The sequence below is a fragment of the Oreochromis niloticus genome, linkage group LG9 (assembly GCF_001858045.2).
Source record: "Oreochromis niloticus isolate F11D_XX linkage group LG9, O_niloticus_UMD_NMBU, whole genome shotgun sequence".
NCBI lineage: Eukaryota > Metazoa > Chordata > Actinopteri > Cichliformes > Cichlidae > Oreochromis > Oreochromis niloticus.
The window spans coordinates 20,389,578-20,405,123 of record NC_031974.2 but is presented as its reverse complement, the minus strand read 5'-3'; the positions used below and the strand labels follow the sequence as shown (position 1 = coordinate 20,405,123).

General features: G+C 42.3%; 1 protein-coding gene across 1 annotated transcript in view; it reads left to right on the top strand.

Annotated features, from left to right (window-relative positions):
• Positions 1–15,546, top strand: part of jph1a (junctophilin 1a) — a 32,856-nt gene that overhangs the window by 9,886 nt on the left and 7,424 nt on the right. Inside the window, exon 4 of the mRNA XM_003443473.5 lies at positions 12,635–12,753. Within this exon, the coding sequence (XP_003443521.1) occupies positions 12,635–12,753 (119 nt within the window). The remainder of the gene's footprint in view (positions 1–12,634; positions 12,754–15,546) is intronic.

Below are 15,546 nucleotides of genomic sequence, written 5' to 3'. Positions count from 1 at the left end.
TATCCCAGCTGTCATAGCATGAAACGCAGGATACACCCTGGACAGATCACCAGTCTGTTACAGGTTGGCGATCAACTCATAACCCATTCACACCTACAGCCAATTTAGAATCACCAATTAGGTTCCTATCAGGGGGAAGCCAGAGTACCCAGAGAGAAGTCAGGGAAAAAAAATTCAGAATGGAATCAAACTCTCAACCTTCGCACTGTGAGGTACTGGTGTTAACCACAGCACCACCATGCCACCCGATAGTCTGCCCATTGTCAATAACTCTGCAGGCACTTTACGTCTTTTCAACAGTTAAACAGTTGTAGATATATTGTTTTAGCTGCTTTTCTTTTTGAGTTGATCAGTTTAGTTCATCTTTTTTAGGCCTTACATATTCTACCTTTAAGCAAAGGAGTTGAAACTAGAGCATGCTATCTAGAATGACAGACTAAAATCAGTGTACTACATATTTTTGATCAAATGCATAGCAGATACAGTAGATAGCATGTGCACAGGTATCCATGTAACATCTCACCCTCTGTCCATGTATCTCCCTCTCTGTCAAACACACACACGCACACACACACTTCTGTCTATATGCATTCATACTCGGAGCCTAACTATCTCCCCACAGGAATGCCTCACATACATACTCCAGCTCACATAAACTGCTGGACAAACACATACAGTCAGAGTACATGCAGCGTGTGCTTCTCTGCTAGTGTGTCAGCAGCGAGTACTGCCTAAATAAGGCAAGGCATCAGTTGGCTTATCAGCACCAGCCAAGAATATATACCCGTCCCAACACTGATATAGCAGCCCGCCATCTCACTCACACTATCATTTCTTCCAAATGTGTGTGTGCGTGTGTGAGAATGCTGTATGTGTGTCCATACCGTATAAATGGGAGTGAAAAGATTTAAAGTAACACGTGTCTGTTTGGGCATAGAGAGATCAGATAAGACGGCCATCATTTGGCTAGAGAACAAAGAAAGCGCAATGTGTGCGGTGCGTTTGTGCCCCGGCCTGTTTGTTTGTCACCTGCTGTGGGATGACCTCAGCCACTCACCACCTGCCCTTTTTGTAGTGAGTTATAGATCATCCGGTGTTTCAACAAGTGAACAAAATAATCCCAACAGTCAGTACATCATGTAAGATTTCATCTTGGCTGTCCCTCGATGCTGCTTCAAATAGTCGCAGTGGTGAAGTTAGGTTGCTTCTTTTTTTCCCCCTGTGTCTGCATTCGCATACACCAGCTTCACACGCCTCTTAAAAAGCAAGTCAAATTTGGCTCTTTACGAAGTGACGGCGTGTACAGTAGCAAAAAGGCACGCGGGTATACAGCAGCAACTGTAAGCATGTGAGGGGCTGCCAGCGATCCGAATCACGGGTCAGAGTAAAGCGAGCAGGATCATACATTATATTTATCCCACATTAAACCGCTCCCTCTCTTTTATTTATGGCAGTGCGATGGTGTGACGTAACACTGCGTTTTTGTTTGGTTTTTTTTGCTGACAGAATCAATGCTCATGCACTCACACACGTAAAATAACCTGCCACGTGTGCCTCAGGTTATCTGCATCGTTATCATTAATGACCGGAGTCATTTCCCAGCTAGGGCTATTAAAGATCTATAAATAATGTCGCTGAGGCAACGGCACATATATCACGACTTAGTTGAGCAAGTTTCACATGACCCACGGACCAAATCAAATTATACTGTGTAATGCAATATTAGGCTGTACTTCAACACATTACCAATATATTAAGTCATAGTAAGCGCTTCTGAAAGATGCCGGTGGATGAAAAGCATGCGAGCAGTTGAAGCAGGGGCTGAGTTTTTGTTGGCCGGACAACGTGGTTGAAATCATTATCACAGTATTAGTAAGGATATTAATATAGTGGACAATAGAGCGCTCCAGCAATTTCATTTATCAAAGTCAGTTTACTCACTTATTAAAGCTGTAAAAAAACAGCTGTTTGATGTCTTACGTGGCTCAGAGGAGAGCTGAAAAACAATCCTGTAGATGTCATCGGGGTTATGTTGAAGTGGAGTTTGAAAGTTGTGGGTATAAGAAAGAAAAGGAAAAAAGTCAAGAGTGAGAGTTGAAAGCTTCTTTTCTCTCTCTCTCTCTCTACTTCCTTCTTAATATTTTTCCTCCCTGGTGGGAAACAGTAGGAAGGCGAGAAAGAAAGATTTTTGGCATGAAATCAGTCCACAGCCTCCAAGAACAGGAGTTCGTACCGTTTCCTGGCACCGTGAAGATACATCTTAACAAGAGTAGGAGGAATATGTGTAAATTAGGACTGGGATAGACTAAATTTGCTGACTTACTGTAAGAAAGCTTTGTTCCACACAGAGCAGAGGCTTGTGTTTTTGCAGGATTGGGGTGCTGGGCTGTGTCCACAGCAGTGGCGATAGGATTGGGTTTCACCTACATGCCAGAAGTGTGTGACTGTGTCTTGTAATCTCTTGGAGAATGGCACATATTTCTGCAGCTTCTGGAGGAAGACTGAGATGAGTCAGCCAGCCAGGCAAAGAGGCAGGCAGTAGAAGGGAGTCATGTGGAGGCCGTGGCTGTTAGAGGTTAACTCATGTAGCTGTTCACCTGCGGTCATTAAATATTTAAAAGTACTCCCTGTACAGCTTATTTTTCCCGTTCCTCTATTTCCTGTTCAGCTGCTCCTTAATTTAGTTTGTGATGAATGTCCTAGAATACTACATTTGCTTGGTTATTAACCAGCAGATAGATGAACTGCTTCTTCATTGTGGTGCATCATCTTGTCTAATTAATAGTGTATGTAATAGAAGTTAATGAGGGTTGGAATTAGTGGAGTAGGTCAGGTTTTGTATTACACACACACAGAGAAGCAGTTTTTCTGAAAAGTGAGCAACTAAGACTTCAGAGAATGGGCCACTGTGTGTGTGTGTTAATTTAAATAAGCTTTCCTGGGAAATATGTAAATGGGATCCTGTAAAATCAGCATCAGTCAGCTGTGGTTTATAATTCTTTGCTAGATTTCAGGAAGGCATCCTGGAGAACTGCTGATTGAGTGTAAGTTAATGTTCGTGCCACTGAGTTTAATGCACTGATTTACGGGTTAACATCACCAGCAGGGAATAAACTTAACAGCACCTCAAAATAGTATCCACAGCATGTGGACTGTGACAGTCTCTCCAGTGCATTAATAGACTTTTACTCCGAAAGTTCAATGCTTTTGCCATATTTAGCCTTGCAGTATGTACAATACAGACAGTTCTCACTGTCTGTATTGGATTTTACAGTCAGTGAATCCCTGCACAAACAATATTTCTTTTAGTTTTTACATTAGAACGCAAAACCAACAACAAAATGCAACGTTGAAAACCAGCACAAAGATAGAAATGTGTGCAGGCTACAATGCTACAGGGCTGACTGCTCATCCCTGCCTTTGTTACAAATTGGAGTTCAGGCTCTGGCTGCTGGGCTGGTGTCGGCATGCTTTTAGCTTTGTCATCACTCGGGGTTCTTCTCTCAGTTTGTGTTAGCACGCTGTCTGTGCAGATGCTTTTAAACAACCGAAGTTGTGTTAGCAACATAATGCAGTTGTTTCTGCCTTGGATGCACTTTACCATCATGTTCTGGTTTCTTTTTGTTTGGTTGTTTTTTTTTGTGTGCAATAAAAATAAAAGTAATGTCTATATCCCGACTCCTGAAAAGTTGTAGTAGTTTTCCTCCTCTGCACATGAACTGAAATCAGCTGATTGTACTTTAAGAGCTCTGGAAGAAAAAGGGATGCTTGATGATTTTTTTTTTCACTCTATCTGCAGGTACCTGAAGAACGATTGTAACACAAGCAATGACATACTTTGATTACTAATTTTAGTATAACACATCACATTACTGTGTTGCTGAAAAATGTAATGTGATTACGAAACACGTTACTTTGGATCGCCTTAAACCGAACCCTGAGTACGAGTGCAGCCACTGATTTTCTTAACAGCTTATCCTTCAAGGTCGTGTGGATGTTGGAGCCTATCCCAGCTGTGATAGAGTGAGAGGCAGGGGTACAAAAGGAACGGCTGTCATCCTATTACAGGTCCATTCTGGTCATTTTCTTCAACATTTGTATGGATTTTAAAATGTCATTGAAATACATTAATCCAAAGTAAGATCTTCAAATGGCTTCAACAAACATTTAACAATAATTGCAAATGTCTGTTTATCTGTGACACCAAGAACACTACATCTGTCATTTAAGTTTGTCCGAAGCAAATCTCGAAATCTCTAAAAGCATTTTTTTGTTTTTGTACCTACAGCTAACACAGCCGTGGGTCTTTAACCTCTGGATACTGCCCCACTAAATCTGTTCAGCCACTCTGATTGGCTAGCTAGGCTGCTTTCACTCCAGCTGTTCACGGATTGGATTATAGAATTATCACTTCTATTGCTGAATAAGAGTGTTGCTTTTCCACACAGCATCTCTTCCTGAAGCATGCATCCACTGTTGTATCACATGTAGAGATGATGCTGTGTGTGTGGCCATACCCATGATGCATTTCCTTTAGTAGAAGGGAGTCTGTAAGGACATTTCATCTGTTTCATCGCACTCTGGGAGATGTCAACAAGTTAAAAAGAAGTAGATATTGGGTATTTCATTTACTTGCAAATGTATGATGCATGTGTATTCCCTATATTAAATGACAAGATGATTTAAATTCAGTTAACTTCAATTCAGTTCAGTTTTTATATATACCTCCAAATCACAACAGTTGCCTTGAGGTGCTTTATATTGTAAAGTAGAAACTGCAATACAAAGAAAACAGAGAACACCCCAACAATCATGTGACCTCTATGAGCAAGCGCTTTGGCGACAGTGGGAAGGAAAAACTCCCTTTTGACAGGAAGACACTTTCAGCAGAAGCAGTCTCGGGGTGGGGTAGCCATCTGCCAAGACCAGATTTTCACAGAACAGGGTTGCAAGGGTGGGGTTATCGGGGCATGTTTGTAAGACTGCTCCTTATGAGATGAATCATATCAAATCAACCCAAACTATGGCTCCAAATCCCATATCAAGAAGTCAAAGATCTTTAATTTCACTGCGCAGCTGCAAGGAGAATAGTACATTTTGCCCTTGAAGGTAGCAGATTTAAATACTTCCTGTAGGATGACATGCTGTGTGAATTATGTGAATCAGTAGAAGCGGAGAATGAATCACATTTTTTCTGTACCGTCAATATGATGATTTCAGGCCTACATTTAATGAAATGTCACTGATAATGACAGAAGTGGTTGTTTAATCATTGAGATGTTTACAACTTAGCCGCCTACTTTTTCTAATCTGGGAAAAGATGGCAGGTAGCATTATCTGTTTACTACCTGGAAGTTATGTTGCTGTTCTGACTATCGGTCTGGATAATTGCTACGAGTGTCCTGTGAGCTTCTTTTCATACACTGGGCATACTATTTCATGCGTGGGACGTTGATAAAATCGAATCAGTCAGCCACATCTGTTTTAATGCACTCAATTAGAAGATTTAACTGATGCAGAGATTGACACTTGTAACATTAGCTGTTGTAGTTGCTGATAATGAGACAAGATTGCTGCAATAGGAGACTTTATGTGTCATTATCAGGGTTGGGTGTTTTTTTGCAGAGGTCTTCCGGCTAGTTCATGAAACAGCCAGAACATGCAGATTGCGTGAACCTTACATCACAATTTATTTAGCAGTGGGCAGATGTAACCTAATGCTAATGCTCTGCTTGGCTTTGCACTGAAAAGGAAATTGATGGGTGTGTGTGTGTGTGTGCAGACAGTGGGGTGAATAGTGGCAGGAGATTGGAGGAAAGAGAGAACAGACCATAATTAAAACTATTCCTTAAGCTCAAGTGGTTGCCAGGCAATGTGACCTTTACTCATGCAGGTTCAGCTTCGGATGTTGAGCGTCGTAGTTAAATTAGACACACCGTGGAGCAGTTGTTTGTTTGGGGGGGGGGGGTGTTTGTTTTCTGTCAGCTATGTTACAAAGCTATGCATTATGTGAGTCAGTTTAAGTGCTTTTATTTCTATAGAGTTTAAAAATAGCTGTGTTGTGTCTGTTTGCACGTGCATAAACGCGCTCCCATACATTGGGCTTTAATGTGTGCTCGTTCATTTGCAGATTCATTAATACAGACCAGATGCCTGGCTGGACAGCTCGCTCAAGTGTCTCTGGTGGTTACCATGGTTACTGCCTCACCGCCGTCATCGTCATGTCAGTCATTTGATGATTTTCTTATAAATTAGCTGAGTGAAGAAGCGCCGTTAGTTTAACACAGTCATCCTCCAAGGCTTGTGCAACACGCCTGTTTCCAGTTGGAGATTTACAGTGGACTCCTATCAGCCATGTTTGCTTTAATGCAATAATGCAAGAGCAGTTTATAGCTGCCCTTTCTTTACACTTATTCCCAGTAGACCTCATTAGGGCACATCTCATTAATTGGCCTTTCAGTTTTTCTTGCAGATATAATCTGTGTTTATATGTGAGAGAGGGAGAGAGAGTAAACTGGAGTTAGCGCAGTCATTTGCATGGGAGGTTGCTCATTTTATTTAAGGTACAGGTCAAAAGCTTTTGCATGTATATGTTTGAATATGTATATGATTGATGTGTGTGCGTGCATAATGTTTGTATAATCGCCATGGCTTGATTTGCATGGGAGCTTTGTATGTGTGTTTACAATGTCAGTGTTGGAGCAGCTTGAATTCATGTTAGGCAACAGGAAAAACAATTCTTATCAGTTCTGCCTACTGATTATTCTTTAAAGGTGAATAAAAATAGAATACTTCCCTTAGTCTATCTGATATTATTTTAATGTGAATACCTGTGGGCATTTCAATGTACATTTGTTCTCCTTATATCTAATGCCGCGACACAATTTAAATATCAGCACTAATTTTTTATACCAGAATCAACTTTGTCCTAAATTTAAAATTGTTACACCTACTCTGTGGGACCATAGAAGGTATGTAAACTTTATTAGGTACACCTGTGTCTACTGTTATTTAAGGCAATCAGCCACTCACATGCCAGCAACTCAGCAAGTAAACATGGACAAAATGACCCTGCTGAAGTTCAAAGTGAACATCAGAATGGGGAAAGAAGGTGATTCAAATGACTTTAAACGTGGCACGGCATTTCAGAAGATGTCGCTCTACTGGGAGTTTTCACACAACCTTCTCTAGGGTTTACAGAGAATGGTCTGAAAAAGAGAAAATATGCAATGAGCGTCAGTTCTCTGGGTGAAAAATGGCTTGTTGGTGTCAAAAGTCAGAGTGAAATAGCCAGACTGCTGACAGGCAGCATCTCTGAACAAACAACACTTGAAGCAGTTGGGTTACAGCAGCAGAAGAGCACACTTCTGTAAACTAAGAACAGGAAACTGAAGCTTTGATTCACACAGGCTCACTGCCATTGGAAAGAAGATGACTGGAAAAACGTTGCCTCGTCTGATGAATCTAGATTTTTTTTCTGCGACATTTAGATGGCAAGGTCAGAATTTGGAATAGAAAATATGAAAGCACGGATTCAACTCGCTCTTTATCAGCAGTTCAGGCTGGTGCTGGTGGCGGTATGGTGTGGTATTGTGGGGGATATTTTCATGGCACACTTTGGGCCTTTTAGTACGCGCCATGTCACCAAGCTCCAATCACCAGTGGATCACCTTTGGATTGAATATGAAAATACCTCAAACTTATAAATATCTAACAGTTAATCGATATATTGCAAGATAACCATTAATGAAATGGGAACATGGTTCCATTGCTAACTTTTTCTAAGGATTGTATGTCATTCTTATATACAGGTTAGCTTGTGAGATATTTAATAACTACTTTGTCTTTTTAATAGAATTTTTTTTTTAATTTGATGTCCCAGTATTTATTAGTAACTCATATTATTAGTTCCCGATCTCTTATATGAGTTACTTGTCACTTTATATGTATATAATATGTATAAAATAAATATTTAGGAACACATAGGTGAACTGAGTGAATCTGAATTGACAGATTTGTCACAAATCTTTTTTTCATCATCAAGCCTCTCATATTTTCATTGCTTATATTTGCTTTTGCTCAACTGGAAAAGCAAATATAAGCTGTTTCTCTGCTGCGAATTCTTTAGCCAACATCACTCCCTCCCCCTCTGTGTCATTAGCTGTATCAGCTGTGGCCATGTTTCACCAGCAGTGTTGACACAGAGCTGAGGTCTGAATCCCTGCCACTGCCCTTCACCAAAACCAGAGGGATCATCTCAGTAAGAGATTCTGTGTCACTCTCTCAACACACCCGAGGATTCATAACGGCACGAAGAGCGTATCAGGCCTTCAACATCTCAGAGGTCCAAACATGTACCACAGATCAGTGCTGTGTTGAGAAGAACATGATAAAATCCTGATAGATTCACATACCTGCATGTTACGCCCGTTACCCGATGAGGGTTAGGCGAGGTGGAGGGTTCACTTTATAGCTCTTGAGTAGAAAAATACCAGCGGGAGATTAGGTCTGTTTGTAATCCACAGCCAAAAATGTTGGCAGAGTTTGGGGATTTTCCTGTTTAATCAAAACTGATTCTACTCATTCTTCTTCCCAGAAATGAAGTGTGTTTGGGAACAGCTTCTCAGTTTGTCTCTACCTGTTAGTTCAACCTCTATGAAAAATACAAAATCTGAGGGGGAGGAAAAAATGATGTCATGATGGCAGAAATCAGAAATTGGCAAAAAGTACAGAATCATTGCTATTTTTTCCACACATATTTAACCCCATGTTTACTCGATTAATTGCAGGATTTTATTTTACATACTCCTCTTATTGTGCGCATAGTCAACAGGTGTTAAACATTGGTTGCCTAAACACTGTCACATGCTACCTACATATCACACCTACGGGAGCTGCTCTATCATGGAAACCCGTGTCATGAAGCTCCAGGCGCACAGTTTTTTTCGCTGATGTTAATGCCAGAGGAGGTTTGAGCCTCTGCAGTCACTGAGTCTTTGCCTCAGCAACCTCGTTGACGTTTATGGATAGGTCTGTGCATACTGTGGCATATCACGGAGAACAAAGCTTTCAGTCTGACAGTGAAATAAAAACAAAGATTTCTTTATTTGTCCTAAAAAAAGAGTAACAGTACAAAAAAAAGCAATACAAAACAGAAGAAAGCACTGAGCACAGAGCCCGTCCCCTCCAAACATCAGTACAATACATGTTATCGGTCAGACATGAGCGTGCATAAATATTTCCATTATACAGCAACACAGCTCTCTCTTCAGCATAATGTTAGCTTATCTCATAATAACAGCCACTCCATCTTTCCCTTTGAACCTCATTTGCAAAAGCTATTGTGTCCCCCACTGCTGCAGCCCCTGGTAATATGAGCCCAGGCCTCAGTCCGAGAATAATTCCTGAATAATTTCAGAGTCGGTTTTAGCTAACCACTAATGGTGTTAGTCATGCTTGAGTAATCCTGAATTAGCACCAGCCGGGAATTCAATAGCAGCCTTGCATGGATATATGTGCGGGGCAAGCTAAGTGCTAATTTGTGCAGACTGTCTGTGCTGCTGCTTTGGAGCGGGGGATTGTTTGGCCAAGATATAGGACAGCAGTTTCTGTTAATTTATTATATCCTTTCATGCACTGATTTGTGCACTCAGAGCAGACAAATGGAACATGACCCTTGCTTTGTAGTAGCAATACTTTGCTCTTGGTTGCTGGCAAATAAAGACAGTGATGGAGTTTAAAGGATAGCTGTTGTCTGTCACAGACAAGGTAAAGACTCATCTAATATCTTGTACTAGTCAGCATTCCAGTTAAGCTATCAAGATTGGATTGAGGGGGAAGGGGAATAGGTTAGTGTGGTAAAGAGCAGAAAAATGACAGAAAATAAAAACAGGATGGACGCAGAGGGGACCGAAAGGCAATAGAGGGGTTCAAAACTATGCCAGCATATGTGAAAGAGATTTCTCAAATAGGCCATAGCCTGGGGAGTGATGGACTGAAGCCTCACTATAGGGAATTTGCACACACGCACACACACAACAGGCGCATACACACATAATACTGTATTCAGCACGCGACCGAGGCATGACCGCCCTTATAGCGTGATGCACCGTGCTGCCTGTGGCCTGAGGACTGAAATTTAACCCTACAGTAAAATTAGAGGGGCTGAGATGCATACCTCAGCAGTTCTAAATGCCGAAGAGTCTTTAAAGGGGCAACCTCTCGCCCCCTCTTTCTTTCTCTTGCTCCCCCTTTTCTCCTTTGGCTCAGTTATTCTCTCCTTTCCCCCCTTCTTTTTCTCCCCCATGTTTCAAATACACACAGACAGAAAGACCATCCGCCACACTCGCTGCCAAACTGACTCAACTGTTTTCACACTCTTCATTTGTCACATTAATGAAACAGCCAGCCGCAGGGCTTTATCAATATCATCTCGCAGATGACGCTCCAGAAGGAGTCACTTCAAGGTTTTGCACCCTTTTAAGGCTTTGTCCAAATGTCTACAAACTGTCAAGTGTGTCTGTGCGTGACAGCCTGCGCGTGTGCGAGCAGGCTCCCCAGCATCCCCACACAGGTGTGTCTGCACAGCCCAGAAGCTAGACGTGAACAGGTGTTGCTTTGTATTCATGGGCAGACTGTCTTACAAGTCGCCGCTCCAAAAACTTTCCTCAAGGTCACTCCTGAGTTTGCGTTTGTTTGTTGTTTACCCAGGTTTTTTTTTTTTTCATTTCCTCTACCATGGCAAAGACAGTGCATTTCATTTCATAATGTGTGAAGAGTTTGTTTTCATGCATACTTTGGCTCTCTGTTGGAAGGATTTGCATGCCACTAACTGGCTGGGGTGATGCATGCTGTACTTATTCCCACAGAGAGCTATCATCTGCTCGGTGAAGCATTTTGCTGTCTTTCTGCTCAGATTTTTATGGCTGCAATTCTCACAGCTCATTACCTCATCGGGAGCTCCTGTTGGGGAAAACCCTCTAATATATCTACAGGGTGATCTAGATGTTTCCCTCAGAAGCAGGAAGATGAATGAATCCACAAAAGTCACATGTAAAAAGTGAGCAACAGTTATTACAGGCTTCTCACTCCATGAACTGTCCATGTGTACAGTGCAAGTTTAATTAAGTTGCTATATGTCAGGCAAAAAAAAGAACCATGCATTTCATCTCCTTCTTCTACATGCCCATGTTTTCTCACCTTCCATTTCACTCTCCTCTTGTCCCAGTGCTCTATCACACCTCTACTCCCATCATTCTCCGCCTGTCACCTCCCACCACCAGATATCCTGTCTGGGAACAGTCTGCATCACTTCCTCTGTCTGGCCATGAATTAATGCCCACTCCTCTGTGAAGATCCTTAGGACATGCCATGGGCATGCTGTATACATTCGAGGCACATTCATGCTTCCATTCACATAGCAGGATATTTCACACATTGCAGAAATAGAAGCCTCGGTGTCCTTCTGGTAGCATGTGCGGCGAGCAGTATGCATGTCAGTGGTGTGATGTAACTGGAATGCTTTAATGTCAATTTTTAGCTGCCTTTCCTAAGGAAGACAATGAATGCTACAGTGTGCCTGGTATGAGCCACACCAGTGAAACTCCTGTAGCACAGCAACAACCAAGGCATTATGAGTTATACTGTGTCACGGTTAAAGATTCTTGAATCGGAATTTTTATCTGCAGCTGGTCAAACATACCCTCAACATGTCCTTTGTCTGTTTGCTTATTTCTTGGTCCCTCATGAATTTTAATATCTTACTGTTCCTGTCCTCTGAAACAGGACAGCCCCAGAGTCCAAGGACAGAAATAGAGACATCTGTCCGGACGGGGTCACTCTAACAGCAAGACGGTGGGAGGGAGGGGAGGAGTAGGGATGCAGAGGGATGATGGCATGTGCCAATAGACAGATGAAGCAGGATCGGAGGGAAAAAAAACCAAAAACAGGAGCATTGATTGAAAGAGAGAACACAGGACAGTGCGAGATAGATGGAGAGGAAGATGGATGATTGGGGTTAAGCAGGGCAGCGGGCACAGCTGTCAATACTTAAAGTGATACTTGAACTTCCCATCTGGATCCTCACGTTCCTTGTTGCACTCATCTCATATCACTTGAGCATTTTTTGTCACTGTCATTTTTATGTTTAAGTGAGCAATCTCCTTTAATTGATGAGCTTTATGTGTTTGTTTGGTCTCTTTATTTTTAAATAACCCCAGTGGTAGAAGAGAGAGAGACATCTTCGTTCCCTGGCACGGAGATACTGCCTATAGCCATGGTTTGCGTGTTTTCACATGTGGACAATATCTCTCACCTGAGTGTTTTTTACGGCTTTGTTAAGCTGGTCACCCTTGGCCTCTCTCTGCTTCATCACAGCACATTTTCATAATACCCCTATATTGATCTCAAAACATGTTACTCTTCTGTCTCTGGATTTTATTTTATGTATAGATCTGAAAAAGGTTTAAATACAAGGTTCTTTGATGATTGATGACAGATAAAGAGCAGCAGATTACACTGGCACTGCTCACCAGTGTGCCCGTTATATGTCTGTGTTGTTACTGTGCACATGGTGGAGAGCAGCTTTTCATTGTTTCCATTTTTCTAATACTTATTTTTGTTTATGCATTTGCAGAACAGCCCATGCTAGGACAAAAAGTGAGGCTGCAGACCAGGCCGCAATCTCTGCGGTGCATGAATCTGAAATTGCCAGGGCGGTTGCCCGGGAGCTCTCACCCAACTTCTACCAGCCAGGTAATCTTACTTGTGTCCTTGTTATGTTTCATGTTCCCATCACAGGCTTTTAGAGTGTGTTAAATATCAAAAACTGTAGTCTCTCTTACTATTTTATGGTCGGAATAGAAAACAGACCGCAGGTGTGCTAAACCAGCACTGAATCTGCAGTTAAAGCAAAGACTGTCGCAGGAGCCCGAATGAGATTCACACCATCGGTGGGACATTGAAAAAAATCAAGCTGATCTAAAATCCAACAACTAATTTGTCCATGAAAACACATTTTTGGGACTGGGTAATGGGTAAGGGGTTGGGTACTGTGTGTGAATGATGGTATTTGCATAGTTTTAGGGTTGTTTACACTGACTGTGTGCGAGTCAGTAATGAGCTTGTTCTGGGTGCACAAAAGAGCAGGGATTGGAGTTCTGGGGCTGTAATCGAAGACTAGAGGTACTGAAGATGATTTGTAGCACCACAATGGAGGACTGTGTTTGTGCTTAGACAAAGCACAGTCGGCTTGAAGCAGGCTACTGTTTTCTGGCCGAAAGCTTTGTCTTAGCCCTCAAAGGCCTGCAGTAACAGCTCAGATATGCTTGCTAAAATTTGCAGCGATAAACTCTGACCAAAAAAAAAAGTGTGAATGTAAAACATTTCTGTTCTTTTTTTTTTTTGTATTACATAAACTCGTCCTTTGGTGGAGTGTAGAAATGGCTTATGGGTGGTTGTGAGTTAAACCTATGAAGGTCTTTTGTTCCTAATACCAGACAGCAATATCTTCTATCTACGTGAAGGATGAACAGCTAACCCTTTCACACTATACACTAGTTCACAGTCGAGACGTCGACTCAACTCTGTTTATGTCATTTACAAGATAAGCTGAGCTTTAGAGTCATATCCTACTGTATTAATAGTCAGAGAGCGGGATGTGTTTTTGCTAAAAACTTTGTGGTGCAGGTGGGCTCCAGGTAAAACACTGAGTCCCAGAGAGGTGCTATTGCACACCTTTTTATTTTTGTTTTGTTTATTTATATTTACAGTGTAAGACCTATACTATGCTTTCCTCTTCCACTTGGTGTAATATATTTACGCCTATGAGCTAGTGACCTTGGGTGTTTGCCAAAAGCCACCGCAAAATAGAGGGTGAGAAATAGATTGACAATGGGACCCATTCAAGCATGTCCCTTCACTAAGCCGCAGAAATGGCCTGCCAGGGAGCCAGAGACATCGGGAGACTTGTTTGTGTTGTGGAAAACAGTGGTCATGCTTGGCAGGCTGGGTGATCTCCAGGTTCACAAGTCTGTGCGGAGAGTGTCCTTGCCTTATAAGTCAGATCATGAATGAGAGAGTGGCCGATGTCATAATAATGTGCGGCGCAGGGCGACATCTGAGCCGCAGCATTTAAACGTTCAAGTTACGTAAGCGTGTCTGGTAAGCCCAGCTGACAGCCAGAGGGGCACCTGCAAAGAGTCAAATCGCGTATTAATTTATATCTCGTTTATGAACTAGCTGGTTTTTGTAGAGTCTAGCTCAGATTTTCTAGGATTGTTGCTGGTTTGTGCTCTGCCCTTTTGCTAATTAGGCCATGTTTGAGTGTAAATAGCTACCCCTATTTGCAGCTTTCTTGTAAGGCAGCTACAGCAGTTGTTGCTCTCAAATATGGAAATAGTTATTTGGAATATTTTTTCTGTTATAACCTTGTCTGTCATGATGTCACAGTGAGGCAAAGATGTTCAAACTCAAATCCTCTAGGGTAGCAACAACGGGCCCAAGCCCCCTGTTGTTCATAACTGGCATTTTGTACTCGTAGGAGATTATCACCAAGATTGGGACTGTGTACTTCAAAAGCAATGTGAGGGTCATAGGGAACGGGACCCTGACCTTTATGATTGATTCACACACAGCACCCTGGAGGGGCAGTAGAGAGGGTTAGCTGGGCGTGGCCTGTGGCGTGACGTTAATTGGGCTATATTTGGTGCCGATGTGTGCTCACTGGTGTCTAATGGAGACATAGCTGAAATCCTTATGCACTGAGACGAGCTCAGTCCCGGACTCGTCCCCTCCATTGGGCCGAGGCACAGCAGCTGTTCCTTCCTTCAGTGGGTCGTAGAGGGGGCGGAGTATGGGAGGGGGGGGGGGGGGGGGGGGGGGCTGGAGGGTGAGGGGACCAGCAGGGGGTCCTGCTCTGCCCTGTTTGACCCGGTCAAGGTGCACTTGGACCTGGTGGAACCATAAAAGCCTCGACCTGTCAAGGCTGAAAATCAGACGTTGGCAGGTGCTGCTGTTTATTCATAGCAGCAGGTGTGCAGTAAGTTTTACCGCAGTAGCTCATGTGAAGTTTAAAGTAACTCAGAACCTTCTTTTGACTTTCAGGGATACAGGATATAAATGACCTTAAGTGACTGATAGTCACATCTCTTCCCAGATTTCAAAAACATATTTATGTGTCCCACTTTTTTGAAATGGTCGTAATCCAAAGGACAATAAGGCAGACAGACAGAGACAAAACATTGCATTACGGTGGTGATATATTACTGTCAGTCCCTCCTGTCAGCGTGTGTGCATGAGAGGCCTTCAAGGTTCTTCTTTGCATGTGGGCTTTTGCAAACAAAGTGCAGTCAGACAGTGATCACATTCACCCATTACCAAATGACAGTAGGGAAATATTTTATTTACATAATTTCAAATGCATACAGATGGGTAACAAATCAAAAGGGAAAAAAAAACCTAAAGCTATTAGTAATGTGTTGAGCCTCTCTGGAAACCTACTGAAGGGATTGAACATGATTCGTCTAAAAGATATAGAGAGAGTAAAGA